Source organism: Armigeres subalbatus, chromosome 3 (genome assembly GCF_024139115.2).
Source record: "Armigeres subalbatus isolate Guangzhou_Male chromosome 3, GZ_Asu_2, whole genome shotgun sequence".
NCBI classification, from domain to species: Eukaryota; Metazoa; Arthropoda; class Insecta; order Diptera; family Culicidae; genus Armigeres; species Armigeres subalbatus.
Genome location: NC_085141.1, coordinates 326,587,671 through 326,598,783, shown reverse-complemented (window position 1 = coordinate 326,598,783; position 11,113 = coordinate 326,587,671). Strand labels below are relative to the sequence as shown.

The 11,113-nt window shown below is 43.1% G+C and overlaps 1 protein-coding gene and 1 long non-coding RNA gene across 3 annotated transcripts; one reads left to right on the top strand and one right to left on the bottom strand.

Annotated features, from left to right (window-relative positions):
* The first annotated feature begins 252 nt into the window (after positions 1 to 252).
* Positions 253 to 1,562, top strand: LOC134221132 (uncharacterized). 2 transcript variants are annotated; one of them, XR_009982226.1, is made up of 3 exons: positions 253 to 736; positions 803 to 1,035; positions 1,127 to 1,562. It is a non-coding gene; the product is annotated as an uncharacterized LOC134221132 (long non-coding RNA). The 2 variants fall into 2 exon arrangements; XR_009982225.1 differs by having other exon boundaries at positions 1,094 to 1,562.
* A 2,612-nt stretch (positions 1,563 to 4,174) lies between these two features.
* On the bottom strand, positions 4,175 to 8,608 carry LOC134225549 (condensin-2 complex subunit D3). Its single transcript, XM_062705729.1, has 6 exons — positions 6,357 to 8,608; positions 6,142 to 6,292; positions 5,616 to 6,027; positions 5,366 to 5,552; positions 4,598 to 5,300; positions 4,175 to 4,528 (listed from the first exon to the last, which is right to left on the bottom strand). Exons 1-6 carry the CDS (start codon positions 8,465 to 8,467, stop codon positions 4,181 to 4,183), a joined length of 3,912 nt encoding a protein of 1,303 aa, XP_062561713.1. The 5' UTR covers positions 8,468 to 8,608; the 3' UTR covers positions 4,175 to 4,180.
* Positions 8,609 to 11,113: the final 2,505 nt, after the last annotated feature.

Genomic DNA, 11,113 nt, shown 5'->3' with positions numbered 1-11,113 from the left:
GCGCAGATTCCGCCTTATTAGACTCCTGCGCGAAAATTATTTGCGTGAATATTTTCCCCGTGTCAGACACACAAATGAATTAACATTGTTTGCTGTTTGTTTTAGTAAACAAAAACACGTGTCCGATGAATAACAACCACAAACAAAACAATTACAAAGATAGCTTGAATGTATTGGTGTGCACGCTGAAAATTAAAAGCAAAACGAAGTTGCGCCAGAGTCTAAAAATTGATGCAATGGGCAATACTGCAAAAAAAATCTTTTTCGAATCCCTATAATCAAGCAGGTATCTCAAGCATATACCACATCGTTATAATGCTGCATGATTGAGTGTTTAATTTTGTTAAAATATTGAAAACAAAAGTGTGCATAAAAATTGCCTCGCCATAACAAAAAGGTGGTAGAGAATTAACACTGTTGTTTACAGTTTAGCACCAAATCCAGATGTCGCACATGTTGGGGTAGGGATTCAGTGCTCCGCCTTCTCCCCCTGGTCTAGCCACACTCCGAAGTGACCGAAGTGGAAATCACCTGGAATTTCGCAGTGGAAAACAGTTGAAGATTTCACCTGCACGAGAAACGGCGCAGGGAAATTTATCGTCGTCGTGCGGATAACGGGACGACACGTGCCAACATTTGCTTGAACGCCGAAACACGGAGTCCGGGAGAGCTTTCATTGGCGAGAATTTGGAACCGCAGCGGCCAGCACGCTCATCCACTTGGTTCTGCGCCGAAGGTACGTGGAATCAAATATATCGCATTGGTGCCAAATAATGGAACTCGCTATTTCGTTTCAACCCAGATTGCTCGCTAATCATTCGGTGACCACACGCGTTGTCTCGCCACAACATAGAGGTTGAGCGTTCAGAGGTGTACGGACGATTCTCCGGTGGTTCTCTAGTCGGCGCGCACGACTCGCTAGCGTGATTCCGTAAAACGTTGATAGGTTGATCAGCTCACGTCTGGCACCACACCAACAGGCAGCTTTGGCACTACACCACAGGTAGCACCGAGAAGAAAAGCCTTCGGAAAGAAGTGAGTTGTTGCTGACCACACAATGGACTATCAGAGCCTAACCTGAGGAATGCCTCAGGGCTTTTATTTTCTACTTGATTTTGATTTCCAGTTCCCGGTGCAATCGAGAGGAGCGATCCCGATACGCAACTGGAACGACAACAGCGGGACTGTCCCAAGGGAGTGCTTCGCAGACTACAAGAGGTGCGTGCATTGACACCCGGTGGGGGCTGCTGCTGGGGAGACACGTGGATCAGACGAGTAACGGGTGCGGCTGTCGACACAACATCCAAGGGTGCTGATTGCATCGCTCGAGTATCGTCGTGAGGCAGGTAGGCTCGAGCGCAGCCGGAAAGCGATGGCTGTCTTCCGGTCAGCGTATGTTGGACGTGAGTACCCTGTGCATGGGCCGAAGGCCACGAAGAAGAATTAGAATAGTAGCAGCAGAAAGAAAAAAGAAGAATGCATGCAGGTGATGAAGAATAGGAGTAGGGAGCAAGATAGTACCTGTGTAGTGATGTTGCGGTTCGAAAAACAAAACATGCTTGTACACGTAATCAATTTTGTTGCGTTTATTGTTGCTTAGCCGGCCGACCGATGTCCATTCAGTTCCCGACATAGGTCGTTTCACAACAACGGTTTTCCGGATAAACTGACACGGTTGATAAAAGCGACGATGGATCGGGTGATGGTCGTAGTTCGAGTTTCAGGGGCATTCTCGAGTCCCTTCGAAACCCGCAGAGGGTTACGGCAAGGCAACATCGCTTTGGAAGGGGTAATACGAAAAGCAGGGATTAACACGAGTGGTACAATTTTCAATAAGTCCGTCTAGCTATTTGGCTTCGCCGACGACATAGATATTATGGCACGTAACTTTGAGAAGATGGAGGAAGCCTACATCAGACTGAAGAGGAAAGCTAAGCGGATCGGACTAGTCATCAACACATCGAAGACGAAGTACATGATAGGAAGAGCACAGACAAACAGACATAACACATGGAACATTCACTCTTCAAATTCATCGTCGTTCAAACACTAACGGCATCTGTTGAATTCAGTTAGTTGGGCAAATCACGAATCAGATGGCGGTAGTGAGCAAACGTCAAACTCGAGCAAATCCGATGCGTGCGCCACGAGTGATCGATTGGCCAACTAATGATTATTTGAATCGACCAGTAAATCAGTGAACGATGGAAATTTGATTAGTGTTATGTCTGTTTGTCTGTGGGAAGAGGTTCAAGAGAAGACAATGTGAGCCACCCACCGCGAGTTTGCATCGGTGGTGACGAAATCGAGGTGGTAGAAGAATTTGTGTACTTGGGCTCACTGGTGACTGCCGAAAATGACACCAGCAGAGAAATTCGGAGACGTATAGTGGCTGGAAATCGTACGTACTTTGGCCTCCGCAAGACGCTCCGATCGAATAGAGTTCGCCGCCGTACCAAACTGACAATCTACAAAACGCTCATTAGACCGGTAGTCCTCTACGGACACGAGACCTGGACGATGCTCGTGGACGACCAACGCGCACTTAGATTTTTCAAACGGAAAGTGCTGCGTACCATTTATGGTGGGTTGCAGATGGCGGACGGTACGTGAAGGAGGTGAATGAACCACGAGTTGCATCAGCTGCTGGGAGAACCATCCATCGTTCAAACCGCGAAAATGGGACGACTGCGATGGGCCGGGCACGTAGCCAGAATGTCGGACAGTAACACGGTGAAAGTGGTTCCCGACAACTATCTGACGGGCCCAAGAAGGCGAGGTGCGCAGCGGGCAAGATGGATCGATCAGGTGGAAGATGACTTGCGGACCCTCCGTAGACTGCGTGGTTGGCGACGTGTAACCATGGACCGAGCCGAATGGAGAAGACTCTTATATACCGCACATAGGTTTCATTAGAACAAAATTACTGAATTTCCAATCGATTGCAAATAACCATATTATGGAACAATTCGTGTCTAAGATAGCGGCGAATGTAAACAATGCCGTTTTAATGCAAATATTAGCCACAAATTCGTTCATACCGCCAATGTGATTGCTGCAATATAACACTAACCTACATTTATTGATTTTGAGGGTGGATGTCGAGACAATAAAATGATTAAGAAGCGATTTATACAGGAAATACTAAACGAAAATTTTGTTGTGGTCACAATCATGGAACACTAATCAATTCAATTTTCTCAAATTTATCAAATTTAAAGCTTTTTAAGCATTTGAAGCAGTCGATTATGATGGGTTGCTAGTTAAATATCTAATATTGCTGATAGAAATTCATTTTCCATTGAAAATAGTGGATTTGATTGTGAAATCATTACTTTTTGGCAAAATAGTTCCATAATTGTGGGAGGAGTGTACCAATTCTCCGGTGTTTCTCGTAGATGGCGCTGTCGGATAATCTATCTGCACTCTCATTTGTCGTTACACAAACTATTTATGTGCGAAATATAGGTCAGTTTTGGACTACAGGGAGGGGGGTCGGTTTCGGACCATGGTGGGGAGGACCACCGTTTTTGAGAATGCCGAAAACTGATACTTTCACTTCACCCTCCGTATCTCCTAACTTTCCACAGCTGCACCCACAATTAGAAATATAGAATAATGTCCCCACTACAACATGGACTACGAAACTTGGCAAAAAAAAATCATTTTAGGCAATTTCATGGCCTCTGCCATTTAGGGGGTCGGTTTGGGAACATTCTCCCCTACTGTTGGTACAAAAGACTTAGTACGCTACGCGCTGCTTGCCTCAAAGCTCGGAGGCGGGCACAGCAAGCAGGAACGGAACCAGGGAGAGAGGAACGCAAGGCGGCGTTGGACTATGATTGAAATGGACTATCCAACATAGCAAGTCAGACTGTTACAAGGAGCTGTGCCAAAAAGCGAACGCCAACCTCTGGATGACGCGTATCGGGTCGAGATGGCGGAGATCGAAGGCCCACGGACGCCAGCTGAAATGTGCCCGGACAAGTTGTAGGCAATTGTTGAGGGTCTCTTCCCGAAACATGATCCGACCATGTGGGGAATGCGAAAACATAAGCACGTTGCAACACGCCATCTTATATACTAAAATTATTATTTTGCTTACTTACCCTCTAACGACTACTATTTCCAACCATTCAAGGACAGTTCGGATCGTAAAAACAAGCTAAACCACTTTTGACTACAACAAGTCCATTTCATCCTCATCGTCCTCAACTGCATCTTCTCCGTCGTCCTCTTCGCTATCGGAATCATCCTTCCTACGACCCTTCGTTTTCCGCTTACCTTTACGTGGCGAAAAACCTTCTCGCTGATCCAGTGAATCCACCGTCTTCATCATACCACGCCAAAATTCCATTGGTTTGGCAAACTCAACCAGGTTGCGGAACCGTCTCGCCATCGCCATAGCTAGTTCCAGTAGTCGCTCGTCTGCGAGCTTCTCCAAAGCAACGTCCACTCTTGTAATATAGCGGCGAACCTGTTCTTCAAATCCGTGATACACTGCAATCATCTTTTCCACGATTGTCACCTAAGATAATAAAAGAATGGCGTAAATTAAACTTAATCAGATCATTTCCCCATAATTATACAAACCAACCATTTCTTGCTCACTCTGCTGCAACGCTATCTTCACACGGGATTTCTTCACCGGCGATGGCCCTTCTTCAATCGGTAGAGGCGGCGCCTCTTCTTCATTAGCCGTGGAAGCAGCTGCCTTAGCTAATCGTGCCTTGTCGCGATCCTTCACCAGAACCATTTTCGTAAAGATGTACAGCAAATCTATCAGCGTACCGGCACCAGCAAGACATTCCACGTACTTCTGCTGATTGAGCTGAGCGCTAATCTTGTTGACGTTCTTCAACAGCTTTAGCAAACTCAAATCATCGATGTTATCGATGAAGAAATCGTAGATCATGTTACGCTTCGCAAAGTTTTCTGGTTCGTTTCCGGCCAGATCGCACGGTTCGCTATCGATTTCCGATGCCGGGAACATGTCACTTTCCGCGTACTGCAGATAGTTGTTGAACACATAGACACACTCCAGCAGGGAGATCTTCAACAGTTTCTCATTTTTCGAGTGAACATAAAGCTGAATGACGTAGAGGGCTTGGGCCGCAATCTGAGGATTTTCGTCGACGATCAACTTGAGAATGTTGAGAAGCACTCGGCCGCGCATTTTGACGTAGTCTTGGAGGATCAATTCGTTCAGGTTGTTCAATGCTACACTGCGAACGGTCATGTAGTTGGAGCTCAACTGCAGTATGACGGTTTTGATCGAGGAATCCACTAGAGAAGTATGCCTATAAAAGATTAGGAACATATTTAGTACTGTACATTTGATAGTGCACATTTGAAGCGTTGTTACCTTTTACAAAGATCCGAGAATGCAGTTATCAAAGTGCAGATTATACTTTCATGAATATTTTTGAATTTGAGAATTTTGTTGAAGTCGGAAATTATCGTAGATGCAAGTGATCCATCTCTCAAACCGAATCTGGACAAAACGACAATTGTAACGCAGACCTTTCTATTCTGGTCAGTCTGCAAACTAACTGTAAAATGAATTTTTTGTGTGAATTTTAAAAACCTCATAATAGTCGAATATAATTACTCACTAAGCTTCTCATCTGCTGCAACCCGTTTCAAGTACTGCAGCAAGATGGTCATAATGCGCTCATTCGGTTTATCGTTCAAATCCGTACTGACCTCGGAGTACACAAGTAGACTGATCAGATACCGCTCGTTCGACATGTGAAAACTGGTGTAGTGCGAATGGTAGTGCAGCAGATACTCGGCTGTATTGTCCCGCATGCTACGGATCCACTGCTCGTCAACGGTTCCGTCGGACTTTTCCTTGATCGCACAACACAAACTGTACACATCGCTGACCAGCGAAATTGTTGTGCTACCCGTTCTCAGCAGATCACTAAGGATCTTGAACAGGTGGTTTAGGCCGCCGTGTGTAAAATCCTCTAACCACGCTTTGACAACACACAGAATGTACTGCAGGCAGATCGGTGAGTTGTACTGTAATGAAGGAAAGGAAACAAAAGTCAGTTATATTTGTATCAATTTTTAGAAAAAATCCGACAGACATCAATCGAGATCTTTTTCAATGATCACATTCTCTATTACACTCACCATATCAGCTTGTAGGATTTCATTCATCGTTTTGATTACAACGTCCGGATTCTTCGATTTCATCTTGCTAGCTATAATTGACAGAATGATCCATGCTTCGCTACAGTTGACGGTAAAAATGTGTGATTCTATAATCATCAGATTTTTCTGCCTTAAATTGGAATCAGGCTTTATTAAAATTAAATTCAACGTTTTATCAGAAACAGAAAACCTACGTTAGAATGGATTTTTGAATCCACGAATCCACCGCCGCTTTCAACACACTGATCTTTCCTAGCACCAAAATCGAACGCACGATCATCCATGGCGTGAAGATCCGGCTGGACGATGAATCCTCAAACCGGCAGATGTTGTCGAACACGTTGCACTTCAAGCTTTCCAGCGCCGATTCCTTCAGCTTTTGATCGCTATCGTCCAGGAAAAGAAGCAAGCATTTCGACCATATCCGGATGAGTGGCAGATGGCTCGGGTACCGTGCCAACAATTGGTTTAACGCGTTCAGTGTTGTTCGGCGCATCAGCATAACGGGATCCTTGGCTAGTTTGACGACAACATACTCGAACACCGGATCGTCAATTCGATTCCGGTTCAGCTCGACAATGCACTCTAAGCAGGATAACGCAACCCGACGAATCGATGAGGTTTGCGATAAAGTAGCTTCGTAAATTACGTCAATCAAGGAGAGAAGCATGTGTTCGATGGATTCGACTCCCTTGATACTGGAGATGATTCTTGTTGGGTTTGGTTCATGTTCTGTTTGCGCTGATGGTTTGCAAGGGGATGTTGACGCTGAACTTAAACTGAAATGAAGTGCATTTCGGGAGATGCCAAGCTCGAGCTCTGCAGTTTGATAAAGTTCCTCGACATCATTCATCTGTAGGTAATTTTTCTCATCTTCTTCGGCAGTAGCGCAGTAGAACGTGTCTTTCATTATTGTTTTCATCACTTTGTTCCCATTTTGGAGAATTTTCAGCAAACAATGAAAGGCTTTCAGCTTCACGGAACACGTTTTATCAATCAACTTGTTGTAGAGTATTTCGACCATTTGTACTTCTCGTGGTACATCCGATATTTCCGATTTGAACAGTTCCCAATCTACGGTACAATCGGTGACGGCCAGCTTGCTGAGAAATTCTACAATGTTCACACGAGCAGAGGCCTCGGTGTGACCTTCAATCTCCTTCAGATAGGGAATAATAGAGATGTTGCACTTGCTGTACATTGCCGTATCGTATTTGAGGGCTATATCGATTAGATAAGCATAGTCCTCGGGTCGAGAAAAGACCTTCGGCGGGTTGGTAAGCACAGATTTAATAAAAATTGTCAGCACTTCGGAAGTATCCTTTGGGTAATGATCCAACATTTTGAGGAAGAAATTGTACATTTGAAAACATGCGGGATAATTTTTGTATTCCAGTTTGTAAAACATGGCAGTCCGATTCAGAACCAACTGAATTGTCTTGGCGCAATCATTATGATCGTCGTGTTCCGGCATGCAAATCGATTCCAATGATTCAAAAACTTTATCGGCGACATTTTCGGCCACACTTCGATTCTTGGCATGCATGATCGCGTAGTTCAATGCTGTTTTCAGTCCGTTAATTAATTGCGTTTTGATGTTATCGCAACTTTTCAGGGTCATGCACTTTAAAAGCAACTGGATCTCGTCCATGATTTGGACGTACTCCATCAGTAGTCTGGTGATAAAATCGGACCGTTCATGCTCCAGGTAATCTTCAAAAATCGGATCCAACAATAGATCTGCCAACTTGAATATATCCATGCACTTTAAAAGCACGGATTCGTTGAAAACGGAAGTCTGCTTTTGACCTGGTGTTCCCAACAGTACCAGGTAGGCCTTCACAGCAACCGTGGCCATTCGGCGGTTGATGGCTTCCGTCGGATCATACTCAGCCAAACAAACCAAGCCGTAAATGAGTGCTAGAAATTGTTCCACGTCTATTTTCTTCGACAAATACTGCCAATTGTCGTACTGGTCAAACACCCCTGCCTTGTGGCGCATCTTCCTGGCTTCCGCACAAATATCACTGAGCAGTTCCACCAGCGTATTGGAATCCTTCAACGCCCTCCGAATCATTTCACAATCCCGCAAGTCCAGGGCAGCATCACGACCTTGGTTGTTCTCGCTGGAATCACTCTCCCCACCTGAATCTGCATCGGAAGAATCATCAGCCTTCCGTCGTCTGGAAGAATTGGGAACCTGCTCCTCACCAGCGCAGATAGCATCTATTTTATCCAGCGTCAAGTCCGGATCAAAATATTGTGGCAGCTGATTCAGCAACATGTGGATATGCGGAGGGGCCATTTCCACTTGAATATGGATGCACTTTAAAATGTTTTTTTTTACATTTTAAAACAATAAAAAATTTAAAAACACCATTCGTTACCGCTGCGTTGGTTTTGTTTACGCTACAACAAAATTTATGCTGCTGATCGTGAACATAAACAGGATAAACGAACAATTTTAGTACAATCTATGCTGAATCTGCTTTCCCATCTTTCCCATCATAGTAGTGGGCGGCGGCGCCCGTTTTGTTGGTCTTGCTGGGTAGCACCAGCCATTCTTATGACAAGGGGATTTCCGAAATGCCTGAAAAGTCCTGAAGTTAAGGTTGGTATCGTGTTCAAAAGAAATTTCTTTTTCTATCTCAATCACATGTTAAATTCCGTTCACTGAATCGGAAAAGTAAAGAATCGAAACAAAATTCTTGGGAACTTTTTCAAATCGGCGTATGTAACATTTTGATCAAGCTGAGAAAATGAGCTTGAAAGTTTTCAGATTTCATTTTTATTCCTATTTAGAAACTAATCATTTTTATTGCAATTGAATACACCTCAACGATACATTATGAAAAGGTTCATCGTCACTGACCCTGAAATCTGCACTGCGTGCGAACATTTCAGTTATTTTGATAAAAATATATGTTACAACGTTCTGCAACAGATAAATCACATACGTCGTTTTGATACGTCAGTATGACCGAGGTCATGCTACTTTCGTCGAAATGTTACGCTGCTCCGTACGCTGCATTGTTGATACGTCGAAATGTTGCGTCAAGTTGAAACGTTTCACGCACATGCGACAAAAAATTGCAACACTTACAACACGACGTAACAACATTTGCTGCAGAAAAACAACGTAAAATGTTTTTCTTAACGAAAATCAGAATATTTAAGCGACATGCTTAATTTTGAAAACAGTGATGAAAAAGTACAAGCAGACGCACGTTTTAAACTATTTAGGCTCTGTCTCAATTGGATAATTAAACTGAAATTAAACTTAAAAGTGACATTTCAATAATTATCAAATAACCCTGCTCGCAGAGCAAGATTACTTTTGACAGATATCGAATCATTTTCCATCGATGTCCTATTGGAATTGCTGGGTAGCACCAGCCATTCTTTTAACGGGGTGATTTTTTAATTTTCGAACTGTCACTTTTAAGTTTAATTCTCCAAATGAGACAGAGCCTTAAAGTACATTTTCTGCTAAGCGGTGTATGTGCAATATTTTCAACAATGATGTTACACCGTTTTGCACAAAATTGATTTACATTTTCAAAAACACATTTTCATGTAGCTTTAAAGATATACACATTTTTAGATGAATTTTATGCCATATGCTGTTGAAAACGGGTTTGTTTACAATTTGCGACATACGTCGTTTTGAAAAAGTACCCGAGAATTCTTACAGTAGTATCCACATGAAAAGAACAAAAAACAAAATTGGCATTTGTAAGGTTCCCACGCAAAGTAATCGGAGCTGTCACTTTACTTTCGGAAAAATATTCTGCTCGATTATTCCGTAAGTAAAAGTGACAATTTGCTCCATGCAGATCAGTTGTCAAAATTCCTCTTGGTAATATTGATCAAAATTCCGTAACCTCCCTACTTTTTAAGTCGATACTGGCCTTTAAAAAGGCAACCAACACCCATCGTGTTTTAAATAAATGAGTGTTTAGAGTGAAATCAGCAGTGATTCAGTTTGGTTGCAAATTTTCGAATACTATTCTAGTTTGAATATGAGCCAAAATAGAACAATAGAGGTAATAAACTATAGAGGAAGATTGTCGCTGTCGTCACTGGTGAAACATCTTTTGCTGGCGAGGATATGGCACTAAATGTCAACAAAGGAAAAATCAGAACGTTTTGACAGATAGGTACCCAACATGTTTGGGGACGATAACAAAGGGAACCGCAGCGACAATCGTCCTCTATAGTTTATTACCTCTATTAATAGAACAAACTCACAGGCTTCCCCAGCAATGTTCTATTCATGTTTGATTGTTTTTCCATTGAATGAAATGATTATGTTGCTGCTGAGGAAGGCGCGGTAAATGCAAAGTATAGATTGATCCGTACATAAAATGACGCATTCATGCACCAAAACAATTGAAAAATATTTGAATCTCGTGATTCATTCGTGGTTCAAATCTGCAGAAAATAGAACTGAGCGGTATAACAGTTTTAAGCTTTTGAATCTCGACTGTTATAAAAAATCAGAAGGGTTGTGTACAAGACACGACCGCTCGACGTAAACTACGTACAGTCGCGATTCGCTGGTTGGGCCACGACCTCGGCCCAACTAACGAATTCGGTTTTATAGTTGGGTCAACTGACAGCCATTTGAACACGTGTATTTCGACTTGAACATCACAAATGATGTCCAGTGACGCCCAATCCCGTTTTCCGTGTTCACATTGAATTTTGACGTACGGTTGCTTTTTAGTTGGGCCATTGCCCAACCAGCGGAGGCCCAACTAAAAAGTGACCCAAGTATTAAGATCCCAACCAGCGAATCCTGACTGTAAAACCTCTTAGTACAATGAGAATCGTAATATCATATGAACATTAGGTTGAATACATGACACAATAGCGAATTTCAACCAAAAATTATTTTAAACTGTTTTCAGAACAAACATTTTTCTCAATCACCACCGACGACCATACA

Excerpts from the sequence above, each read along its gene's own strand:
- LOC134225549 (XM_062705729.1), bottom strand. The coding sequence starts at position 8,467 with ATGGCCCCTCCGCATATCCACATGTTGCTGAATCAGCTGCCACAATAT. Across the intron at positions 6,293-6,356 it reads ATTCAAAAATCCATTCTAAC|GCAGAAAAATCTGATGATTA; the intron begins GTAGGTTTTCTG and ends TTCCAATTTAAG. Across the intron at positions 5,301-5,365 it reads TTCTCGGATCTTTGTAAAAG|GCATACTTCTCTAGTGGATT; the intron begins GTAACAACGCTT and ends AATCTTTTATAG.